The sequence below is a fragment of the Lissotriton helveticus genome, chromosome 5_1, assembly GCF_964261635.1.
Source record: "Lissotriton helveticus chromosome 5_1, aLisHel1.1, whole genome shotgun sequence".
NCBI classification, from domain to species: domain Eukaryota; kingdom Metazoa; phylum Chordata; class Amphibia; order Caudata; family Salamandridae; genus Lissotriton; species Lissotriton helveticus.
This window is the reverse complement of record NC_136065.1, coordinates 1,986,393,427-1,986,420,283: the sequence shown is the minus strand read 5'-3', so window position 1 is coordinate 1,986,420,283 and position 26,857 is coordinate 1,986,393,427. Positions and strand designations below refer to the sequence as shown.

Sequence of the window (26,857 nt, the reverse complement as noted above, 5' to 3'; positions counted from 1 at the left end):
ACCTATAATCGATTTCATTGAAGACCCAATCAGAACAAGAGAGCGAATCTACGAAGATAGAGAGTGGAATAGAGAGGTCGAGACAGGCACAGGCGAAGACCCTCAGATCATTGAGATTCACATGAAATCCGAGGACGAAGAGGGAGGTCAGACAGGGACAGAACAAGTGATCGATACTCCTCCACTGACTCCTGAAATTGAAAAGGGACAGACTAGAAATAGTGTAATAGTTCGAGCAGAAGAAAATCAAGAGATCGAAGTGCTCGAACAGGATCAGACAGAGCTAGAAGAACGGGTTCAGGACATAGAAACAGAGACGTTTGAAAGCCAAAACCCAATTTCACCTGAACAAGGCAAGTTTAGTAACCAGGCAGAAGAAATAGATACAAGACCTGGGACTAGTAAGACAGGAAGGGAAGAGAGAAAAGAAGCGCCACAAACGAATGAAAACAAAAGAGCATTAGAAGAAAGTCAACTGACAGTGCCAACCAAAAGACTCAAGAAAAAGAAAAATATTGAACCAAGATATATTAAGAGACTAAGATTGAGAATAAAAACAGTAGAAGAGAAACTTGCTGACAGAAGAAAAAGCATACGAATAGCAGAGCAAGCTGGAGAAAGCTCCAAAAGAAGGAGTGATCGAATAAAAAGACTGAATGAAAAATACCAGGATCCTGAATGGACATACCTGATTCTGGAAAATTTAGAGGATCTTGATATTACTGACGAAAGCGACGGGGAACCGATTACTGATTACTCTGCAGAGGAAGAGGACGAACCGCCGTGAAATTGCTCAGCATAAAGGTACCTGGGCAAGGCCACAAAGAGGGGTTGAAAACTTCTTCTGAGCCAAAATGTCTGATTCAAGCGTGAGTGGTAGACCTAGCCGCAGTTGTTGCAAAACATGCTGCAAGGTATGTATATGTAGTATAGTTATAGTAATAGTAGTTTGGATAGGATTAACAGTTTTCATTCCTTTTATGGTAAGCAAAAATACTAATATTGACCCCACTCAGACAACCGACACTGAAGAACTGACAACACGAAGTGTAGAAAGACGTGAAAAAGCACTCAGACAGACAAAACGAGACTTAGAAGCATCAGATGAGGAAGGACTACATTACCACGGAGTTAGAAACCAGACTCATTTAAATGTTTTCGCAAACCTGTTAGTGCATTATGTAGAAACTATGGAAATAGAAGATTGCTATGTCTGTATGAAGCTACCTACTTCTGTGGCTGAAGGCGTGACTTACCATCACCTGCCTCTGACATATGGGATTTCCTGTAGTATTTTAGCAAGCTTATTTTACAAGAAAGGACCGTTACAGTACTATTACTCTAATAATGACGTAATATTTTCCGAACTTCCTATACGTGGAAATCTGAATCCTGTACATACCAAAAGTGACGTTACACGTTATATGGGAGAATACTTTCTGACTATAGGTACCATAGACTTAAATGAAGCACACAGAGACAACTTGACCTGTTCATTACATGAACAAGAGAAAATATTTTTGAACATTGCAGAGAAGAGAAGGGAGAGTTTCCAAAGAAAGGCAAATGACAAAAGACAGAAAACCCCAAAATGGGCTGAGGACATGGAAAGCACCTCAAATGGCGGGGCAGGGCCTGCTTTGTTGCTGGATTTCGAAAAGAAAGGGAAACTCTGTCTTCATCGTGAGAAGACTAGTTATTATAATAACATTTTCATTGGTTCCAGTCAATGTGAACATAATTACAAGGTAATTGGAGGTTGGGGTTTCAAAAATGGGTCAGAACCTGTGTTTCCCGGAATTTATTATGTATGTGGAAACAAGGCTTATTTCAAATTGCCGGATCACTGGTATGGAAGCTGCTATTTTGGCATTGTTTTCCCGAAAATATACCACGTGAATGAAATTGCTGGAAGCAACGAAAACACTAATGGCTTAGTGCGTAGTAAAAGAGAAAGCATAGGTGAAATAATGGGTAGTATTTTTAGTGCACTGATACCTGGAGTGGGAGTGGTTCTGAACACTCACAGAATTTGCAAATTATCCACAATAGTGGATGTGTTGTCTACGGACACGGCTCATGGATTTCTGCTGGTCAATACTGAAATGGTTGCGATCAGATCAATGGTTTTGCAGAACAGACTTGCTCTTGACACCTTATTAGCAAAAGAGGGCGGAGTCTGCCGGATGTTGAAGGCGCAACATTGTTGCACTTACATTCCGGATAAAAGTGTACAGCTCAAAAGGTATGTGAAAAACATTACTAATTTGGAAAAGGAGCTCAAACCACTCGAGGTTGACAGTGCCTGGAAGAGACTGGTTGATGGTCTCTCCAATGTAGGTCATTGGTTTGCTAGCTTAGGTAAAAGCTTATTGTTTAAGGTACTGATGCCAATTGGAGTGATAGGTCTTATCCTATTTCTCATATTCGTCTGTTGCAAATGTCGCAAACACACAAAGAAGTACCAAGTGAATGCGAGGGGAGTGAAACGGAGTGCGGATGAGCTTGAATTGGAAGAAATGAATAATCAGATTTATAAAAAGGTGAAAAATTCTCACCCTACCAAAAATGAGAAAGAGAAACTGAATCGCCTGTTGGAAGAGATAGAGATGTACAAGGTGTGAAAGAAAGTTGGCATCTGGTTCCATTGTTTTGTGATGATAGTAAATATCATCTAAGAGGGGATTGATAGAGAAAGATTTCGCATCACGACTTGCTCGAGTCAAGAACCTCGAAAATTTGTTATAATCCCATAATTCCAATTGTTTGTTTTACTAAATTTATGAATTTTGAACGTGCGTGTGTATCATAGTGATGCTTGCCTATGTGTTTTACTAATACGAATAACCCTTGTCTTTAAAACATGGACGCTGCTTGAAATTTTATTCTGCGCATGCGTTAGGCATAATCACGTGACACGACGCAGTCACATTTGGAGGGAAAGGGTGCGCATGCGTAACAGCCAATAAAATGGCCGCGCTTTCTAATAGCGAGGTGAAGCTTGCACCGTTGCTTTTGTGATTCTGTCTGTTGCACTAATAAATAATTGCATAGTATATTTTATAATGATAATTCATAAGTACACACTCATGTTATGTAGTTTATTCATTTATTTCTATGTTTTAATTTGTTTTCGCTTACTTTTCATGTACCATGGTAAACGGGGGGTCCAACTGGGTCGAGAGCCATCTTGAGGGTCCTTTCTGCGCATGACCGCGCAGCCCAGGCAGCCGTAGCCTTGAGCGGTGGAACTCAGCCAGCTGGCAGTCACAGACAAGATGCTCCTGAGAACGCCACCTCTGACCCAGGAGGATAGAGAAATCATGTTCCTGACTTGATACAATGACATTATTTCTATTGTATTCTGCATATTCTCTCATGGGAAGCCCAATCTTGCTAGGCGGTACCTTAGAATGCAAATTAGGACTTGAATAAGTCTGTTCTGATTGGTGTGTTAACCCATCCTACCTTAGGACCAATCGAAATTGGGGATTCTGACACTTTGCAACATTGGGGGGTTGGTACACTGACCCAAAAGAGTATATCTAGCCTAGGTTTAGCTAGAGAAATTGTCCGACTTGTCCGAATAGCTGACCTGTCACTGACCAACGCACTCAATAGGTGACTGAATATACAGAGCGCTGCGGAGCACTCTGTCCGAATTTGACCATAGACTAAGGTTTTACTAAACCTTAAGTGCTGGCGGAGCACTTTGCTGGGGAGTTCGCTAACCCAATTGGGGTTCTGACTGATAGCTGCAGAGAGGGTGGAGCGCAGGCGTTGTTTCCGAACTGCGGGTGCTGGTCGTATCCTGGTGGTCCTGTCCTGATCCTAATCTGGGTTTCCTGTCCTGTCCTGAGGTGTCCCTACTGCACCTGCTGTCCCATTGATGACTGCTATTCCTTGGGGTATTTCCTGTCCTTAACTGACCCGTGGCCAGGGTTGGTTTTCACACCAGTCTAGGTAAATATCTTGCCGAAAACTCTAAACTGCACCTTTCTATTTTCTGTCTTTGCTTCAATAAAGACATACTTTGCATATGATAATTTTCCATGCTTTTCTGCAACCATTGCATATCATAAAGTTATTTGCATTTAATTTCATAGCGTGTTCCTATGTTACCCTACCTTTTAGAAATCATTTTCTCCATTGCAGTTTGCAATTTCCTAATGTAGTCTATACTTTTCTCGTATAAAACTGACTGAAGTAATTTGATAGAGTTATAGCGTGTTTCATGTTCTACCCTTACTGTATCTGTTAGGATTCCAAATTTTCATTCACATTCATGAAAACTGTCTTAGCGTGTTCCCTGTAGCCCTAGTTACAAACTTAGATGGTTGCCCTTACATTTTCCCTGTAATGGTTATGTATCCTTGTTACCTTGATTATCGTTTTTCCTTTTTATCTGTAAGCCTAATGATTTACCAAGCCTGAACTCTAGATAAAGAGACTTAAAACTTCCCAGTTGTCCGTGGTCATTTGATGAAACATCGAAATCATTTTTAGGTTGGGTTTTGTATTTTGCTGCCTTTCCTTTTACAGCTAGCTCCCTGACCCATCGTGGTCATAGGTACCCGTGACGGTGGATGGTAATTCGGGTACACTGGAAATAATCGAAAGGGACTCACAAATTATTGATAGTAGATTGTATGGTCATTTGATCAATGTATATGGTGAAATGAAATATATGGGCCCGAAACCTAAGTGGTGAAAATATTGGTCGGGTGACCTGCGATCTCTATCAGGAATTCCGCGGGGGAAATTCCGGGGGGCAGGGGCCACAGGGGCAGCAGCGACAAAAGGAACAAGCAGGCACGAGGAAATAAAAACAGTGGTAGAATTAGATTAAGACACAGATGGGCACAATAACAGTGGCACAACAGGGAAAAAATTAAGAAAACGGCTGAGAAAGGTTACGGTGGTTGCAGGTAGTCTGGTCCCAGCTGGAGCAGGCAGCAGGTGCAGGAGCGGGCAACAGCCTTGAACCTCCCAAGGAGGAGGTCGGGGTCTGGAGGCAAGAGATGGCACAGCGGAGCTGCGGGGAGAGAGTGGACCTGGACCGAGCGTGCACCACAAGCTCTGGTGCAAGTTGACAGCAGGTGCTAACATCTGGTTGCAGATGTCTTCACTGTTTCTAAAGTAGGGGGATGGTGAGGCAGCACAGGAGGGCTCGTTTTTCCCTTTCCTCCTTTTTCCTATTTTTGCATCTGTTACATAAAACATGGAAAACATTTTCACAACAGTATTTTTGAGCACACACTGTGTATCATCATTAGCTAAGTGTGGTTGGGGAGGTCTTTCCTCTGGATCTTGTATCCATCTGAGATGGCGGTGCTGATGTTGGGGGCGAAGGATGCGTTGGTCCAGGTATCTGTGAAATAGGCAATGTCGGGCGAGAGAGAGTCGAGTAGGTTCAATATTTCCATGGCGTGTTTTTGTATGGAGCATACGTTGAGGAGGATGCATTTTAGGGTGCCGCAGGTGCTGGTATTGGCAGTATTGGAGGCCGGGGTGGCAGTGAGGGTCTGGCGGCAGTGGAGGAAGGAGAACTGGCAATGGGGCTTGTTCGGATAGCCCTGTTGGCATTCTCTAAGTCTTTCCATGGTTGAGTGCGAGGAGGGTGGTGGTGTCATAGCAATGGATAGTGGGAGGTCCAGGGTTCCTGGCGCTGGCTGTGGTCGGGTCGCGGACGGGCGCAGATGAACTTGCCTTTGGTGCGCCTTCGGCATGCCGGTGGTGTGACTGTGCAGCGGCCGCCATTAAGTAGGGGAGGTGAGAGGGAGGAGAGGCTGGGAGACGGGAGCGGGGGAATTCCGCGGGGGAAACTCCGGGGGGGGAGGGGCCGCAGGGGCGGCAGCGACAAAAGGAACAGGCAGGCACGAGGAAATAAAAACAGTGGTAGAATTAGAGCAAGACACAGATGGGCACAATAACAGTGGCACAACAGGGAAAAAATTAAGAAAACGGCTGAGAAAGGTTACGGTGGTTGCAGGCAGTCTGGTCCCAGCTGGAGCAGGTAGCAGGTGCAGGAGCGGGCAACAGCCTTGAACCTCCCAAGGAGGAGATCGGGGTCTGGAGGCAAGAGATGGCACAGCGGAGCTGCGGGGAGAGAGTGGACCTGGACCGAGCGTGCCCCACAAGCTCTGGTGCAAGTTGACAGCAGATGCTAACATCTGGTTGCAGATGTCTTCACTATTTCTAAAGTGGGGGGATGGTGAGGCAGCGCAGGAGGGCTCGTTTTTCCCTTTCCTCCTTTTTCCTATGTTTGCATCTGTTACATAAAACATGGAAAACATTTTCACAACAGTATTTTTGAGCACATACTGTGTATCATCATTAGCTAAGTGTATATGTACCATCTTGGGCGGCAATAAAACCGTATTTTGCAAAATAAAGAGAGAGAAAAGAAACATAACAGAGGAACGTGGTGCCCCCTTCTTGCTGTCTTTCACTCTACCAAGAAGCCCTTATGGTGACTGCCCCCTTTACCTTCTCACACTCTGGCCGGAAGCTCCGGATGGTTATGCTCTGCTTGCTGACCAACATGTCCTTGCGGATGTTGGCGTGGGTGTGGTCCAGCGTCTCCTTGGCCTTCACGAGCCTCATCAACTCGTCGTTGATCTCTATGTAGGCCTCCTGGAGATGGGCAACCACCTCTCGACAGTCCTTGGCATAGGATTGGATGACGGTGTTGTTCTGCATGATGGTGAAGTCGCGGAAGAAGGGTAGGGGCAGTTTGGTAAGCCATGGTGGACCTCGGATGCGCTTGCTCGGGTCTGCGCTGCAGGGTGGCTCCTGGGACTTTTCTTGTGGAGGTTTCTTAGTATCCAGTGCACAGATGCCCTCAAAGGGTACCCTGTCATGAGGCGGCATCATGGCTAAGTCAGGATCCTCCTTCGTGGGGCATGGAATCACCTCTGGATGTTTCGTCCAGGGGTAGGACTTGTGCCACGGAGCTGACTTTACTCTTCCCGTTTTCTCACCAAGCTCACGAGCCATCCTTACGATGTCCAAGGTGGCCTCCCGCCAGCATTCTGAACCGACAGCGCCGGGGCCAGTGCATGATGGGGGTAGCAGAACCATGGCGAACCTCTACAGTGGACCTCAGGCAACAGAGGGTGCTGAAAGAAAATACAAAAAAAGTGAGGTCAAGAGAGGTACAGAGAGGTAAAAATAAAGGTATACACAGTGAAGCAAAGAAAGAGAGGTAAATACAGATATAAATACAACTACTGTGGGGAATAGAGAGATGGTGACAGGTACACTGAGCAAAGAAAGATAAAAGGCACTGGGGAATGTAAGTAGTGTAAAGAGAAGTAAAGTAGCATACAAAAAGAAAGGAGAAGTAGATCACTGCGAGAACAAGCATTGGCATAGTCAATAGGTGTCGCCTCTGGATCCGTCTAAGTGTTTAGCAAGAACTATTGGCTTTCTCAATGTGTTTAAGCTATGTTGCAGAGCAGTGTGGCTGCTGTGCAGCATGTTGAAAAGGTATTATAAAATGTTATATGCATTTTTGTTATATATAACCAAGTAAAAATTATGTACAAATGAACGACCCTATTAAACAAGCATCCACACCTGCCATTAAATATGCCAAGACACCCACACCTGTCTGTAAACATACTAAAATGCACACCTGTCTGTACACATACAGAGATGCAAATCTTTTGGTGAGCATACCAAAAACACTACAACACACATCTGTAAACACAGTAAGATGCCCACATCTGTAAACAGAAAGATTCACACCATTCATTAATTTAAACATTCAAAGAGAACCATATCAATCTGTTCAGGAATACTAAGGGACGCACACCACTCTGTAAACATGCAGAAGGATCCGCATCTTTTAGTAAACATACCAAGAGAACCACAGCACAGTTCTGCAAACACACTACAAGCTATGCACTTGTCTGTAAACATACAGAGATCCACACCTGCCATTCAACATACCAAAGACACATACCTCTCTGTAAACATACTGAGGGAACCACACGTGTGTGTAAACATTCAGAGAGATGCCCAACTGTTCGCGAGGGTACCCAACACAAGCAACCACATGTGTCTTAGTAAACACACACAGAGGTGCACACCTCTCTGTAAACTTTCAAAGAGATGCACGCAGACCACTCTGTAAAGATGCAAATAAACCCATAGCCATCCAATGAAGCACAAATCCCCATAAACCTATGTGCATGCCATTAATGTCTGGGCAGGGATGGCACAGGGGTGCTGCCAGCTCAGGGTGCGCATGCCAGCAGCTCACACACGTCGTGACTTCCTGAGCAGGTCTGCCTTTGTTCTGCGCCGTCAGCCCTGCTGCACTGCCGGCAGCTTTGTTATTTCAGGAAAGCAATGAAAGTCTATTGGTGAGGGGTGTGTGGGCAACAGGTCTGCGTGTGCAACGGGAAGGGGAGGGAAGGAGAAACCGGAAGAACGGAGGGGAGGGTACACACGAAAAGAACGGATGGGAAGAGGAGAGCGAGGGGTGGGGGAGAGAAGATGTAAAAGAGAAGGGGGGGTAGGAATAGGGAGGCAGAAGCAAAATCGAGTCGGAAGAGAGTGGGGGCAAAGAAGGAAGAGAAAGCCGGTGAGGTGGAGAGCGAGGGAGAGGACTCAGGAGGAACAAAGGAGAGTGGAGGCAGGAGGAGACCAAGGAGAGACAGGGTAGCGAAAGGAAGGGAGTGATGGACAGGTGAAGGGAGAACGGAGAGGGAGAGGGTTATAGAAGGGAATAACCCGTTTGCATGTTTAATCCACCATGCTAACTGTTTCTAAGCGCCGTAAAACAAGTGTTACAAAAAGCAAACATTGGCCGCGCGGCCGTGAAAGTGACGCGGCCGCACGGCCCTCAATGTGAAAGTGATCGCGGGCTGTAAGGGTGTCCGCGAGCGATGCACTTAATGAGCCATGACGACTGAGGAAAGCCAGAGAGCACCTCTGCTCATAACTGTGCGCGATTGAATCGCGAAGAGGACATGACATCGTGACGCGCATGCGCATACAGGTATTTCCGCTGCAAACTGCAAGGCAAAGCCGGTTTTGGGCTAAGAGGGAGGAAGATAAAAAGTCCCCGAGAACTACCGGACTCGCTAAGAAACACAGTGATTAAGTCAGAAGAGTCAAAGCCTTACGCGGTACCAAGATTTTTAATGTCCGGATGGGAACGCTATGATTTTAAGCAGCGTGGAATATACGTACAGAACAAGAGTCTAATAATAGAATTAAGCTTGATGGTGTCAATTACGATATGACTGCACCCCTTACAGTGAAGCATCGTGGTAGAATCACACCCACGAAGAGGACCTAGAAAATAATCCTGAGGGTCCTAGATGCCACAGAAAATTAGGATTCACAAGCAATATAAAAAGAAGACATCTGGTTTTAACAAAGTTCAGTCCTGAGGAAGGTGTTTTCACGATTAAAACTCAAGCACCGAAACGTGTCGACAAAAGGACTTCGCGTGATTTTAACTCGCAATGGAAATAATTGTTTAATTTGTATTAATTTTTGTTTTATGTCTAATGGGTGTAACGTATGCAACAAATGACTCATAGATCAGAGGTGAAACATTATAGATCTGAGCCATTGAATGCACACTATTTTTATTGTACATTGTATTATTTTAACAAAGATATTTGCTAATAATAAATTTGTGTAAAATGATGAACCAATTGAGTCTCCTGCACTAAATATTTAGTCATGTCGTGTATAAAATTGTTTGTGAATATTTGCTATGTGCCAAAGGGTCATGAGTTAACTGAAGAACACAGAAAGGAACCCCCCCTTTTTTTTGATTGTCGATACCCAGTCCTTTCTGGTTTATCTGGGAAACTCTCTTCTTTTGAAGCCGCAGGCTCTAGGCCACACAAAAAGCGGTGGTCGGCTTTTTAAAGCGCACTCACTAAATGTCTCGCCAGTTGAAGTGCATGCACTGGCTCAGGCGAGACCTAAAAAGGAGAACATTTTAAAAGAGTGCTGAGTGGAGTAAGGAGAAAAGTAGTTATAAAACACTTTGGGGTCTATTAGGATGGTGGACGGATGGCCGCCGCCAAGCCAGCAGTGATAACCGCCGGACTGGTGGCGGACATCCGCCCGTGGTCACAACCCGGAAAACCACCGGTCCCATTAGCATGGCGGTGATGACCGCGGCGGTGAGATTTCCTGCCTGTCACTTTTCCGCCGGTACCAGTCCGCACGCCTGCCTAGCGGGGTAGCCTGGACCGGTACAATGGTGCCGGTGCAGGGCCAGGCACCGCCGGTTTGATTATGATACCGGCGGTAGCCAGCCTTTCCATGGCGGTGGGACCGCCATGGAAAGGCATGCGGAAAATGTCGCTGGGGGCCCATTGCGGACCCCCAATGTGTTGGGGGGGTGGGTGCACTGGGTGTCCCTGTACCAGGTGGCAGGCACTGTGCCTGCCACGCAGTGCAGTGATATGCATGACATGCTCTTTTTCACATCACGGATGTGCTGCTGGCAGCAGCAACCTCCGCAATGTTAAGGCCTGTGATCGTACAGCCGCGGTCAGATTACGACTGCGGAGCATGCTATTCGGACCGGCGGTTATGCCGCGGTCCTTACGGGTGGTCTTTTCCCACTACCATGGCGGTCGGGCTGATCTTCCGACCGCCATCCTAATAGGCCCCTAAATTTCCAAGAAAGCCCCTTGTAGAAATGTACAACTTGATTTCATCACCAAATTTCCCACGCGTATTATCAATTTAATCAACTTTGCACTTTGTTCCTTTACATCACTGGTAAGAACACTGAGCAACATTAATTAATTCCACTAAATCGTACCTAATAAATAAAGTATAAAAATACAGACTATCTATAGCATAGTATAGACTAGAGAATATCAAGTTAAAACTAAACTCTCCCCTTAAACATAATCCTAAAATCACATTAAATTGTTCTCTTCGTGATTGACATAATATATTTTGCTAATGCAATTGTAATATCTAAAGTTTTCATAGAACATAAGGTGACTCATTCATCATCTCTATTTCCATCTTTTGGCTAAAAGTTGCAAAAGAACCTTGTTCGCTCCCCAAAATGAAAATGTAGTCCAATAAAAGATTGACGGAAGAATAGTTCACTTGTAACTCACAGTGGAGAAGTGTGGCTCAAATGGTTAGAGCGGCAGACCCTGATGCAGAGGCCTGGCCCGGGACCAGGGTTCAATACCCGCCTTGGCGGGTCTTGGGCCCAATTTCCTCGGACCTGATAATTTTCGCCTCGGTGCCTAATCTAATCATGGGTCCCACTCTGCGACTCTGGGCAATAGCTTGCTTAATCTCCACAACGGCCCCAAAAGCGCTGGGATGCCTGGTTTCACCCTGGGGGTGCCCAGGAGTGGACACTCACAGGGAAAACCAGGAAGGGTTCCTAAGCGGTATACGGACAGCGCTGGGACACTACCTCAGGGAAGTAGCTGTGCGCTCTATAAATACCGGTACATTTACATTTACAGAACCATTATTTTCTGAAACTAGCTCTAAGATTGGAGATGCTTCAGCTTGGATCGATTCCTATCCTGAGTTGTAAAATAATGCTCCGTATACTCTTATCTGGGACCTGAGACAATAAGAGTGAAGAGCACATCATTTTCTCTGCAGGCCCATCCATATAAATCATCGGCATCCATAAGACGGGGCGTGAGCACTCCCTATTATTGATGAAAAAAGAGTTTGCAATTTCTACTGTAGATGGTAAATCGGAGATAAAAGGCCTAAATGGGAGCAATGCTAAAACGCACCCCTGCCGCAACACGTTTGCATAGGATTTTTTTTCATACCAGCATCCATAATTTCTAAATCAACCATGGGGGTTGTAAGAAATTTGGTTACTGGTTGAGGGAGTGAAACCATAATCCTTGTCAGGATGAGGCACAAGTAAACCCTAAGTTAACTTGTGCTCAACCCTCAGAAAGCTTGGCACAGAGCAGTCAGGCTTAACTAGTGGCAATGTGTAAAGTATTTGTGCAACAATTCAAACAATAACACAGTCACAACACACCACAAAACAGATCCCACTCCATATTAGAAAAATAGAAAGATAGAGTAAATTTTAATAAATTAAACAAGACCAAAATAACAAAAATATAATCAGTAGAATAGAGATATGCAAATTTAAAGATTTAAGTGAAAATAGCCTAAGAAATGCACAAAGGACCAACTGTGGTTATCTGGTTACGCCAGACTGGGACGAAGTCACAAGTTCAGTCTGACCACGATGAAGCGTGGGTCGGCTACTGAGACCCAGTGAAGCCCGCTGAACAACAGTACCTTAAATACTGGTTGTGGGGCATTGTTAGGTCCCTTGTCGAGGAATAGGTTGCACAGCTGAGGCGCTGCATCTGTTCAGGAGGAGCTGTGAGGCTGAGGTGTGAGGTTCTGCATCGTTATTGAGGATCCCATGGATGAGGGCTTGCAAAGTCGAGCGTTGAGGATGCACCATGCAGCCAAGGAGATGCATGGGCTCCGAGGAGCTGTGGGGCTGCAATGCAAGATCACGTCAGTGATGTGTCATGCAGCAGAGGAGAAATGCCACTTCCGATTAACTGCAAAGCTGAGATGTAGAGTCCCAGCACTGGGAAAAGTCCATGCAGCAGGGGCAATGCATTTTTTTCTGCTCAGGTTTGCACCATGCAGCAAAGCCAGGTGACATGTCTGTTCTGCCAGATGCACAGATAGGCTTGGCAGAGCACTTTCAGGCCCACTTCCAAGGGTCCAGAAATGGTGTGGTACTACTTGGTAGGGTAGAACTTACAATTGTAGCGTCCAGGTGCCAATTACAAGAGATTTGGCCCTTAGAATCGCTCTGATGGTCCTGGGTACAGGTTGTAGGCCCAGTCCTTCTCAGCCAGGCAGGAGGGCAGGAGGGCAGCAGGGCAGCAGGGCAGCAAGTCAGTACATCAATCGGCACAGGAGAGCAGACAGTCCTTCAGGGAAGCAGTCCAGCAGAGTAGCAGTCCTTGCAGCAGTACAGCAGTCCTTCTTCCCAGCAGAGTCTTCCGCAGGTTTAGAAGTGTACTGAATAGTTGGTGTCTGAGGTCCAGTCTTTATACCTGGTGCCTCCTTTCAAGGGGGAGAAGCTTCTAGTGGTTTCCCTTTGAAGTGCACAGGTTTCCTGCCTCCCTGGCTCCGGACTAACTATAGGGGGGATTAATCCTTTGTGTGGAGGCAGGATACAGCCTATTTAGGTGTAAGTGGGGCTGTGCATTATTTCACTCTCCCATCCTGCCAGTGATGGCCCATCCAGACATGCATAAGCTCCCTAATTTGCATGGCTGTCTATGAGGAATACACAAAGTTCATCTGACAATCGCACTCAGCCATGTGACCCAGAGACAGACAGTAGGCACTAAATGGCTAAGGCAAGAAAATGCCAACTTCCTAAAAGTGGGAAAGAAATATCCAGAAGTGGGTCCCATGCATGCTATGCCACTGGATTCAAGCTAGCCTGGCTGATGGGGGGTGATTTCCCAAAACTGGTCCCAAAATGCTTGTTTTCGGTCCAGCAAGGATCTGACATGACAGTTCGGGCTGTTCCCATTGGGAGCAGAATCAAGACTGATTTACATATGGCTGGGTCCAATCAGTAGAGGCATGGTGAGCAAAAAAACTATGGATTTAACCCAGATCTGTGACCGGGGGTGAATGTTTGACAATGTTCAGCATTCCGTCCATCTTTTTGTTTTGCTATAGCAATTTTCTAAAAGTGGTATTTTCAAAATTGGAATCAAAAATCCGAATTCACCATTGAAGAAGATTTTTCATTACAATTCCAAAGACACCAAACATGAACTGTACCCATTTGGAAGTTACAGCTTATTAAATGTAATAATGTAACTCCAAAGCTATTCTGTGGGAGAGGTAGGCTTTGCGGTAGTGAAATAAAAATGTAAGAGTTTTTCACTACCAGGATATGTAAAACTTAAAAGAACATGTCCTACTTTTTAAATATGTTGCACCCTGCCCCGTGGGCTGCTTAGGGCATACCCGAGGGGTGACCTATGCATTAAATAGGCAGAATTTGGAATAGGCAGTTTGAGCATGGCAAAGGTTTATTTTGGCACGTTGAAATGCCAGTTTGAATCTGCTCAGGCTGTGATGGCAGGCCTGAGACAGGATTGCAAATCTACTTAAGTGGGTGACACAAGTGCTGCAGGCCCATTAGTAGCATTTAATTTGTAGGTCCTTGGCACATGTATTACCATTTTACTAAGGACTTATAAGTAAATAAGTAACTTATAGGTAAATTAAATATGCCAATTGGGAATAAGCTAATGTTACCATGTTTTAAGAAGTGAGCACACACACTTTAGTAATGGTTAGCAGTGGTAAAGTGCTAAGGCCATCACAAATTAGATCAAAAAATTTAATGCAGAAGCAAGCCAAAACGTTTGGGGGAAGACCACCCTAAGGCTGACAGGTCTAAAAGAGTTGTTGCATCATAAACAGCAAGTCCTGCAGGATGTTCCAACACCTTTTCCCAGTGGATATCACAGTCCACCAGGTCAATAGTAGCTGGGGAGTCTACAAATCAAGTAAAAAATATCAATGGGGGGAGTGAAAAGGTGGTGCTCAACGGCACCAAGGTGGACGCATCCTCCTCTCCTGAAAGTACAGTTTATCAACAAGGTCCACCTCACGTAGAGTTAGTGTGTATCCTGATGTTCATGGAATACACAATGTGTGTTAAAATACCCCTCACACACCAAAAGGGCCCTTGGTGTCATGCTTCATCATTGGGGTCTTCCCGCCCCGCTGCGGGACGGGGCAGTGCTGCGACAAGCGACTACGCTGGAGCACCTTTTAATGTGGGTGCTATGTGAGTGAATAGGAGTGAGTGTCAGTAGGGTCAGGGGTGATATATATAAGTGATGTTAAAAAATACCTGGCCTAGTGGTAGAAAAAACTATTTAATAGACACTGGCTGGTATTGTTAAAAAAAAGTGATTCGGAGAGCCAAAGCAAGTTAATGGGCTTACTCTCCTGTGCGGGTCAACATGTTTCGGGGCGACATGCCCCTTCGTCAGGACCGGGGTCAGATCCCCCTGTCACTCACTAATGTGTTATCACAGAAAAATAGTAACTATTAAGGTGTATGTACAAAGAAGTGTGATAATATTTTCTTTATCAATGTGTATAGATATAATTTATAATTATACGTATCCCTAGCTCTATCAGAAGTTCTGATGTAATAAGCCTGAAAAACAAGAGCACGTGGTTATTAATGCGCGGATCCCATTGCGCTTGACTAATAGTCACCTGTAAGGGAAGAAGAAAAACAATGAACACACATATAAACTATGGTACTTGGTATCCCAGGTGAATTGGAAAGTACTCAATTGTGGGATAGTGAAGTGCTGAATAACGTACAGTAAAGAGCACACACATTAGAACTTAAATTCAGTGAGTTAGCTTGAAAAAGCATGTATTTTGTCATAGATACATACTTAGGATGGTTGGAGTCAGTGCCCCATGAGCCAAGTCTGGACAAAGGGTATTTGAGGGTCCAACTGCAGAGGGGAAGAAAAGGGGACAAGGGAAAGAAATGTATTCTTGTTCTAGGTTTTGGTGTGGCAGCCTAGGTGGTTTTGCTGCATTAGTTTACACGGTGAGCTCTCAGCTGTTTGTCCGGATCGGCTATGCCGCACTTACTCAACCCCCAGCACGTCGGTGCTTCCTCCTTCGTCCGTGGCTTCCGTGTTTGTGACAAGTCAGGACCGGGCGGGTTTATATATAGTGGGGTTAATTGGATTATGGCGGGTTGATTGGTTAATGACTCGGACTCGGGACAGGTGTGCCCTCGAGAACGGGTCCCAAATCATGGTTACTGCGGCGGCCATTGTTGGATGGATATTTATTTCGTATTTCTTGTATTTTTCAAAAACCCTCTGTTTGCATAAAAGTTAGTCGCGGATAACCGCTAACTTGGTACTTGGTAGTTTGTAAAATATTCTTTTAGAGCGGAAAGCAACCTTCGCCCGTAGTGAACCGGAGTCCCGACTGGAGTACGCATGCGCGGTAAAGTGTTGCTTCTGCGCGCATGCGCGTACTGTAACACTGATTCCAGTAGTTCGGCGTGAATGGCAAAAGGACGCCCAATTTAGGTCTGGGCCATTACTGAGGGCATAGAAAGTGTGACATACATTATACATATTGGCAGAAGGGCGCTTGGATCATTTAGATCATGAGTTGGGACCAGGGTATTTCGTCATTAAGGCCTGTCTGGTGAGTACCTAAATGGTACACCCAACGTTGCTCCTTAGAAAAGAGGTCCTTGTCATTCCTGAAAGCCTCTAGTCTACAAATCAACAACAAAGTTTGCAGACAGGACCTAAAGACTGCCTAGCTGTTAACAAAAATACTAAACAGTAATCCACCATAGAGTGGTATTGCCTAAATCCCCTGTTCAACTGGGATAATTCCTGAATCAAAGGCCCAAGACAGTAGGGATTTTAACAGAGTTTGAGCATATGTTTTTGAGATTGTGTCCAGATGGGAAAACAATCTATAATTTGCTGGTTGACTTTGGAACGCTTCTTGAGAATAGGCTTTAAAATCACACTCCTCCATGATTCTGGTATTTCACTTGAAAAAAAGACCCATCTAAAGAAAGGGCTCAAGAGTCCCTCTCGCCAAAGAGGATCTGGTTTAAACAATATTATGGGCAATCTATCCGGGCTTCCTTTAAATGGAGGTTTCAGATCATGAATTATTTCCAGAATTTTACCTGTGTATTTAAGCTGCGTAAGTTGCTTTTTCTTTGAATAAGCAATTGTACAACCTGAAACAGGGTTTGGATTGGAGCCTTAAATAAATTTCGATCTGTATTCAACCTACTGAGATTCAGAGATTTGAGCTTCTAAAGTTACTCGTGAAACTGTCAGCTCACTATTGACCAAACACTAAAAGGATTTTTAATTTCCCTTGGTATTAGTTTTTGCATTTTTTCCCCAATTTGCTTCGCAATAGCTTTTCTTTTTTTGCTGCAGCAATGATTGGTATGCGTTTTTCTGCATTTTGTATACCTGTCTGAGCAGAGTCTCTTCATTAATTGCAATTTTTGGGCGCCTACTATCGAGGGATCTCTTTATGTCTTGGCATTCTGGCTAAACCATCCCTTCCAAATACTACATTTATTAGACCCAGTAACTCGAGTGGGATAATAGTTCACTATTAAAAGTGATTCAACTCTTTCCATCAACTGATTATACCACTCTAGTCCACCATTGGTACTCCTAACATGTCCTTTTCAAATGTGATCTTAGGCAGCTTTTTGATATTTTCTTCAGATACTGAAACCCTTACTCTATGATTTTAATTTAAGGTGGGCTCAGTTGGATTTCTATATTTGCTATTTAATCCATCCACCAAAGCTAAATGATCACTATTTCCATAATTGACCACCTTGAGGTCATTAATTCCACCAATCTAATCTGTCGGGATGAATAAGTAATCGATTGGGGTTAGGCAATGCCAATATCCGAGCACAGCCTGAGCAGGAATGTCATTTGGAAATCAACTATTCAGACTACTTAAAGTGTGCTGTACAATTATTGATATCCTCAGATATGTTCTGCAAGAACATTCTCCCTTTTGAAACTCTAATCCCGAGATCTGAAATTCAATTTGGTCTTCCAAAAATTCATCAAAAGAAGTAAGAGACATTTTTAAATAAAGTCCTCTGCCAAAATAACAATTGAAATGAAAATGTGCAGCACAAAATCGACAAATGATCTACATTTTTTAATCAATCATTGAAATGGTGCAATTTGGAAGAATTCAAATCTTCACACAAAGGAACAAGTTATTCATACTATGATTGTTGTACATTACAATTAAACAAGCTAGTAATAACCAATTGGAGGAGGTTCCCAAATATGTGATTTTTTCTCCCATGCAGACCTGATACCAACATCAATTGGCCTCCTGATGCATACCCTGAATTTGCATGACTAGCAATTTTTGCACAATAATTAAATCCATCTATAGAAGAGTATTGCTGCAAACAAGTTTCCTGCAGAATCAAAATAGAATATTCCTCAAGGACTTATTTATAGAATAGTTTGGGTAAGGATTAATACCCATAAATGTTTCAAACTAAAATCTTCATGACAAACTGATCCCCTTACACCTAAGGTTGGTTCCCTTTCCCTTTTTTTGTCTCAATGTGCTATCACATCTTGTGCGTGATCGATAGGAGGGTATAACATTTAAATACCAAGAGGCTAATTTACAAGACCCCTGCTACAGTTTTACGCTGCCGTTGCATCACTTTTGTGACGCAGCGGTGGCATGAAACATGCGCCATGTTGCGCCGTATTTACAATGTGATGCATCTAGGGAGATGCGTCACGTTGTAAATCCTTGCGCCACATTAAACCTGCGTCAGGTTTCATGTGGGCGTTCCCGCGCAGGGTGAGCGTTCCATCGCAGGTGCACCTCGTAAAAGTGATGCAGCGAAATCTACAAGATTTCACTGAGTCACTTTTGAGCAGGCATAAGGATTGACGAGGCATGTTAGACATAGGGCACCCCTGAGCCTTGCTGGAGCTGCTCCGCGATTGCGATGCGACTCCAGCAATGTGCCGTCTTTTCGCCGGGGATGCGGCACGCCTGCCCATCCGTGTGCCACGGCGTGCCGCATTGTAATGCGCATCAGTGGTGGTGCACGGGTGGTTTGGCGTGTTGCAACTTTTCTGGTGCATCCCTGCTGATTAGCAGCGATGCGCCAGAAGTTGTAAATCTGCCCCCAACTATTTAATAAGGGCTCATGCCCAAGGTGAAGTTTTAAAAAATACCGTCTGGCTGTCCTTGGTGGGTAGGATGGCGTTGGTGTAAGTGATAATTCTGACACGCTGCTTGTATGTTTTCCAGGGGGCTATGTTTGAGATCCTTAGTAAATATTTTGGAGAACTAGATAACTGGTAGTTGAGCTACTATTGGCCTCAGGGAGGAAGAGAGGAAGCTTAAGGACTCTCAAGGGTCTCTGGAAGAAAGGGGAGCTTGAATTACCATGACTGATCTTTATTGCCTAGCACCTTAATTACAGCATGCCTTGCATACGTTTGACAAAGGGGAGAACCCAGGAGCGCAGATTGTTGTGTGGCACATGCAGAGGAGTTCTTTTTCCGGAGCTCTTGATGCTAGTAGTGGGGGTTCCAGAGTCTATGCGGTTTGTGGTCAATCAGGTCTGCAGGGCCTGGTAGAAGTCAGTTCATCAGGTCCTTCAAATGGCTGCATTTGCCCTCGATATGTGTGCCTGGACACTGCCTCCTTTTGCGCTCATTGCCCAGATAATACCGGTTGACAGATGGCATGCGAGAGAATACCGTACGAGATTTGAACCCTAAGGATAGATTTATCACTATGGCCAATGCCATGGACTTGTTTGCCTTAGGGGCTCGTCAGGTCTTGCAATTTGCGAAGATGGCAGCGACGGCTCACAGAATATGGCCTTCCTTCCCTGATGCCTCTCAGGAATCTCAGACTCTGGGAACTTTTATCAGGCTCTGCAGGAGGATTATGGCCTGGTACTACCTATACCCCCTCCTCCCTTGTGAAAAACCAGACAATATCAGTAACAAGAGTTTATTTTCTTTGGAAAGGGGGTCGTATATAACCCCCCGGCCGTATTTATTAACATAATTAAAAGAAACTCATTATTTACAATATTTACAAAATACCCAGAAAACATATAATTACATTGATAAGTACAGATGTCAGATGGCTATCCTTAACATAACTCTAATACAAGTTATTCCTACCGAATCTAAACATATCATCATCAATAATCATAAAAGCAGTTACTTTTCTGCGTATCCCTATTTGAGCCTATGGCAAGGTCAATAACTGGTGTCAGATCCTTATCAAATTAAACCAGCCCTCCCACCGGAGTGTGCATGCGCAGAGTGCCCGTTCACTGTGAGGGTACTTCCCCCCGCCAGTTACCCCCGTACACTCTGTATACTATCTCCATAAGGGGCCCATGCAGTTCTGCGCCCTTTGCTGGCGTCATTGTGCACGTGCGGGGTGGCCAAACAGCCTAGGGAAAGCGTAACCCCCCGCTCCCACGCACCTATCCAGCCACTGGCTGTAACTGCCCCTGGAGTTCTAGGAGAGACCACTTGTCCCTCCCCCTTGGGCGACTCCATTCAAGAATGGCGCCGCCCTCTAAGGACCTTACATTTACTGCTCACCCATCATGACCTTACCGACTGACCAAGGAATAGTACTAAATACAACGATAGATGACCTGTAAAAGTAAATCACTATGGGCAATGCCATGGACTTGTTTGCCTTAGGGACTGGTCAGGTCTTGCAATTTGCAAAGATGGCAGCGACGGCTCGCGGAATATGGTATTCCTTCCCTGATGCCTCTCAGGAATCTCAGACTCTGGGAACTTTTATCGGGCTCTGCAGGAGGATTTCCCTCTGAGCACCTTGCCGGTGCACAACTGGTGGCATGAGATCCTGTGGGCCCCTCTTTCTGCTAAAGCATGGGAGGGAGTACATGAGGGGATTAAAGTAACATCTATGAATTCGAGATTCAAACTACTCCAGTATAATGCCGTCCATCAGGAGTATCTCACCCCGATTACATCACATGCCATTTATCCAGTGAGTTCCCTCTCTTGTCCCCGATGTGCCGAACAGCGTGCAGACTTTGTTCACATGCTTTGGGGATGCCTCATCTCAGATACCTATTGGCAACCATTTTGGAGTCCTTGAATACAGTAAGGGGGTGATCCATTCCCAGAGCTGCTGGTGCATGCCTGTTGGGGATAATACCGGCCAGCAAGAAAAGAAAGTTGAGTAGGAGGTTTATCCTCCTCGGATTGGTACTCGCTAAGAGTAGGGTCGCTATCAGATGGCTGTCTCCTATAGCCCCGAAAGTGTCTGACTGGCTGCGTGATGTGGCTGAGTGGGCGATGGCTGAGGAGTGTCATATACAACAACTCGTAGGGACAAAAAATGGACAGACAATTTGCAGTCATGGGCGGCAATGCTCGCTGAGCTCCTGGAGCCCCCGGATGCCCACCTCCATGATTGGTAGTACAGTTGGTTGATTAGGGGTCTGTGCCGATTGTATATTACTTATTTAAAAATATTTATGTGGGTCCATATCCTCGACTAGTCTTTGCGCTGAGATGTTCCCTTACAGTCATTTGTGTCCATGTCACTTCTGCTGGTGAAGCAGGTTAGGTTGGATGGGGGGATTGCTCTTGTTTTTATCTTTAATCTGCATATTGTGATGCGATAACATTGTTATTCTTACAGTCAATAAAATCTATTTGATTGATTGATTGAGCTCTGTTGTGCTGTGTTCCGCATACCGCCCGTGACCCGTGACCCTCATCACGTGACGAGCAAGGAAGCTGCAAGGAGAAGGAAAAGGAGAAGCCCCGAGCAAGAGACGTGGAAACTAGGCTCGGGGCTTGGTTTAAATCGGACGCCATAGCCGCACCCTGACCCCCCCCCCCCCCCCCCCCGACTTGTGATAACCCCAGGGAGGGAAAGGCTGCTGGAGATTCGAAATTGGACGTCATACCCGCCTCCCGGCCACCACCTGCCCCCCCCCCCGACCTGCAATAACCCCAGTGAGGGAAAGGAAGTTGCAGAGAGGGGAAAAGACGCGCAAAACGCATATATTCCAGCCTTCACAGTGAGAGCCCTGAGAGCCCTGAATACCTGCAGAAAGTGGAGGGAGACGCCAGGCAAAATCGGAAGAAGGCGCAGGATAAAGGTGCCAGGGTTCCTCGGCTCCTGAAAAAGCAAGGAGAGGCAAGGGCCTTTCGAGTGTAATGCTGTAAAGGGCACGGGCACGGGTATGGCGCAGGAGTATCTATAAAAAGCACAACAGAGGTAAGTTTGGTAAAGGGTGTTTTCTTATCCCCTCCCCCTTTCTTTTATTACCTTTATTCATCCCAAAAACCGACCCCCTACCAGTCCTGAGGACAGTATCTAGGATTAAGGGGCGGAGTCAGCTGGGGATTAAGGGCAGACGCAATTTTTATCTAAAAAGTTCCTTTGATGGCACCGAGGAAGAATAAAAGCGCGTTGGGACAGGCAAAGTCTTCTAAAATCCCCCCAATGGATCTAAACACTTCGGGGGGGGAGCCCTGACGACCTAGGGCCAAAACCAAGGTCCAAACGCACTCTAAAGAAAAAAGAAAAACCCCTCAAGGAATCATCGCAAGTGGGGAGTAAGGGGGGTATAGCTTCAAACTCCCTGAAAGACTTTGTGGGAAAACACTTTAAAAGGGTTTTCTCACCAGTTAAGCCCCTCGCGATGGATCAGGAAACAGCCGGGGAGGAATCCTGGAAGGAAGGCACTTCTGTTATATTTGATGAACAAATGGTGGACTCTGAAATCTTAATTAACCAATCTTTACAGTCTTTAATTGCTCATAATGGACCTATAATGTCACCCCGACTATCCTCGTCCCCAAAATGATCTATACTCCTTGATTCAAAGGGAAAAAATAATGAAAATCAAGGACATGAAGAGGATGACTGTTCCGTTCAGAATGGAATCTCGAAGGGACCTGAGGCGTACGATGAGCACACTATAGGGTCCAAGGGTACCAAAGACTGCAATCAATCTCTACAGCTTAACCCAGAAACTTCAACAAACCCGGCCTCCTCTATGTTGGATCTGATATTAATGTTGCAAAAAACACTCCAGGGAATCTTGGAAGTGACAATGTTAAATCATGACATTTTAAAAACACAGAATTCACACCTCTCAAAAATTCAGGGTGAATTACAAGGAATCAGGGGCCAAATGCCCTCAATGATAAGACCAGTTCCTGACCTCGTGCATGTAACACCCACTGTGGGGGGGGGAAGGTTGGGAATATAGAACCCCCCGTTGTAAACCATGAAGTCTACATTTCAAAATGGCCTATGCTTGTAAAAAGAAGGGGCGAGTATAAGAGACATTCCCTATCAAGACAGGGGGGACGCATTAGGAAAAGAGTGCAAAGAAAGTGTAAAATCAGAGTAGTGGAAAAAGCGAGAGAGTTGGAGGAATCAATAAGTCTAACGGAACATGCGTTAAAATTAAAATCCCCAAAAACTAAGAGAGAGAGAGCGAGTAGAGTAAGAATAGGAAGTACAGAGAATCCGGTAAGGAAGCAAGTAATAAAAGGAATGGGTAAGACAGAACAAAATAATAAGGGGAAGCAATACAACAAGAAAGCCATTGAAGCTAATATACAACAACCACATAGGGGGTTAAACTTAAAAGAAATGGAGCCTAAAGGAAACCAATGGCTGTATTTTGAGCAAGTAAAAATGGGAAGGGGCGGGAAAAAAATGAAGAAGAGCTCGTATTTAAATAGATCACTTCTTCTTACTTCATTCGCCCACTGCCCTAACTTGAAAGGGATAGGCACAAAAGATCTCCGCCAGGTGGGCTTTCAAGTAACCCCCGATGGAAAAGAGTTTACCAAGGTTCAAGTTTATTCTGACCTGGTAAAAATCGCCATTGAGAGAGCAGAAAGTGAGTTACTAAAAGCAGGGATTCGGTTAGGACCTATTGAAGAAGTAGGGGCAGAAGAAAGTGAAATGCAAGGCAAAGCCTTCCTAAAGCACCATGCAGGGCTAGGAAAAAGGCAAGTAAGACTGTTAGAAAGTGGTGTAGGGTTAGGCTTAGGAAATCTTAATAGTATAATAAATAATTCTGCTCCTGAGGACTCTTGGAACAATTGGAGCCTTAATACTGGCCTCCCAGGACCTTCCAAGCAGTACTTAGAGGTATCAAATAGGTATGGGCCCCTTAGCGACGTGGAATAGGCATCAGGGCTGCCATATGGCCTAAAAGTAGTCTCCTGGAACATAAATGGGTTAGGAAATCAAATAAAATTAGAACGATTAAAAGAACTTGCAGAAAATAATGTGATCCTTTGTATCCAGGAGACCTGGCTATGTGGCGAGCCCCGTATAGTGGAACGGTTCCGTGAAGCCTACCGACCGGCAGTAAAATCTAAATCAGGACGCCCAGCAGGGGGTTTATTGACGTTATTATCTACAAAATCTGTGAAAAATGTATTCCAGCTCACTGTAACATGTAAATGGCTGCTCTGTAATAGAAAAACCTTAACTGCTGTTGGTAATAAGAAAGAAAATGTGTTGCTTTTAAATGTGTACATGCAATGGGGTGCCCAGGAGGAATATGGAGCTGAAATGGAAAAATTTAAGAATGATGTAGATCTTCTGGGTGAAAAGTACGATTCAGATTTGATTTTGTTGATAGGAGATTTTAATCATAAACTCAACCCTAAGCGGCATGATCTCATGTATCTGGAAATTTTAGAATCCAACAATATAATCCAAGCAAAGTTTCCCGAAAGCTCATGCTCTCGGCATGATGTAAGTTTGGGAAACTATTTAGCGACCAAGAGTTTTTTCTGCTTGAATGGCAGGTTCCCACAAGACCGCCCGGCAAAGAAAACGTTTAAACAAGGGTCACAAAACTGTCCAATAGATTATGCTTTTATGCCAGCATGGAATTTCAATCTAATAAAGGGCTTTAAGGTCAACCATATAGAAGATAGTGACCACAATATTTTAGAACTGGAGTTGGTACATTCCCACGAAATTGTCACCGAGAAAGTAATTATACAACAGATGGATTATCCTAGGCGAATTTCAACACGGTTAACCGAAGAATACATAGAAAAGTTAACCAGGCTCCAACAAAATATACCTTTAGGATGTACAGCTGGTTTAGATCTGGCCTGGTATATTGATAAGATAAACCAAGTGGTACAAAGCATCAAGGTTGAACTCAGAACGGACGCAAAGGCCCGCAAGAGTAACCAAAACACACAGGTCAAGAAAGGTAACTGGTTTAATACAGACTGTCTAAATAAGAAAAGAGAACTAAGGAGAGAACAGCGCAGTCTGCGTAAAAAATTTGATAAGGCTAGAGCAGAAAACCTCGCCAAATTAAAGAAAGACTATATCATGCTTCTTAATAGCACAAGAAGAGCCCATAAGGATATCTGTTGGGGTAAATTGCTCGAGGCAATAGAATCAAAGAACATACGGCTGTTTTGGAATCTAGTCCGATCAGGATCAGAGGCCCCAGCCGCTTGAATGAGCCCTACCTTATTTAATATATATATGAGGCCATTGGCTGAGGTGGTGTTGCCCTGGGGGGTACAGCTGGTGACGTATGCAGACGACACCCAGCTCATCATCTCCCTGACTACCCAAGCCGCCCCGTATGCAAATCTTTCCACCTGCCTTGACAAGATCCATGATTGGATGGATAAATCCTTTTTAAAGTTAAATGGCGCAAAAACGGAGGTGATGATGCTGGGATACAACCCACCCACCACTGTTGAAAATTGGTGGCCTACCAGTCTTGGCCAGCCGCCTCTACCAAAGGAGAAAATTAAAAGCTTGGGGGTCTGGTTAGACCCAGCTCTGAATTTTGCGGTACAGGCCCGGAAGGTTGCAGGTACCTGTTTTGATTATATCAGGCTACTGAGAAAAATTGTCAGGCTTCTTCCTTTTGAAGCCAGGAAGATCATGGTGCAAGCGCTGATCCTAACACGTTTGGATTATGCTAACGCACTATACCTCGGGACTCCCCTAGGGACAGTTAGAATTCCAGTACAGAATTGTGCAGCACGAATGCTGTTGAATGTCCCGCGAAGGTCATCCGCTAAGCCTGGACTGCGCCAGCTTCACTGGCTACCAGTGCAACAGAGAGTGGAGTTCAAGGCCCTGACTATGGTACATAAGGCAGTTAATAAAATCGGACCAGTCCTTATTCAAGCCATGCTCTGCCCATATACCCCCAAGCGGACCCTGAGATCCAATAACAAAAATTTGTTAGCGGTCCCCAAGACAAGGAGAGTGCGTACGGGGGGAGACGCTTTTCCTTACAGGCCACAAATCTTTGGAACAACCTTCCCGAAGCAATCAGAATGGAAGTAAATCACTTAAGATTTAGAAAATTGTTAAAGACCTTCTTGTTTGCTTAAATCTTGGAGTGTGAATGAGTTTTGAAGCGCTGGGATGCCTCCAGGTAGCCATGCGCTATATAAATGCGTAATTCATTCATTCATTCATTCAATGATCTGTGTGGTAGAAGAGGGTGCTTGGGAGGTTTACCTGAAAGAACTATACCCAGCGGGGAGAGAAATTGAAGAGGAAGCGCAGGGGACTGGAGAGGTCTAGTAGACGATCTAAAACCAGACTTCTCAGTAGAAAATGTATTTAATGCGATAAAGACCCTTAACCTAACAAGAGCTGCTGGACCAGATAACCTGATTGCCCAGATAATTAAGCTGTGTACACCCTGGTGGGCTGAATTTTTCTCCAACATGTTTGTAGTAATCCTAGAACTAGGGATAATACCTAGTAATTGGAAGGGTGCGATAATTAGACCTATCCATAAAAAAGGGGATGTCAACGCACCAAGGAATTATAGATTAATCAATCTACTCGATATTGGAGAGAAAGTTTTTGCCTAGATAATTCTAGGTAGGTTAAAGATTTGGGCAGAAGAGAGAGCAATTATCCCAGTGGAACAAGGTGGCTTCAAAGAAGGCCACTCCACAATAGATCATTGCTTTGCCCTATGGGCCCTGGCTCGGAAATCAATAGAACAAAATGGGAAGCTACATTGCTGTTTTGTCGATTTTCGAGCAGCGTTCGATTCTGTGGATCATAATAAACTTTGGGAAGATATGTTAAAATATGGATTACCGGATGGCTTGTTGATTATCCTAAAAGAGCTTCATAGTGGGAATTGGGCCCAGGTCATTAGAGATACGCATGGGGCTTTAACTCATAAGATATTAGTAGGGAATGGTCT

At 44.8% G+C, this 26,857-nt stretch overlaps 1 protein-coding gene across 1 annotated transcript in view; it reads right to left on the bottom strand.

Annotated features, from left to right (window-relative positions):
- Positions 1-26,857, bottom strand: part of TEKTL1 (tektin like 1) — a 248,290-nt gene that overhangs the window by 200,977 nt on the left and 20,456 nt on the right. Inside the window, exon 2 of the mRNA XM_078641461.1 lies at positions 6,490-7,121. Within this exon, the coding sequence (XP_078497587.1) occupies positions 6,490-7,083 (594 nt within the window). The 5' untranslated portion in view covers positions 7,084-7,121. The remainder of the gene's footprint in view (positions 1-6,489; positions 7,122-26,857) is intronic.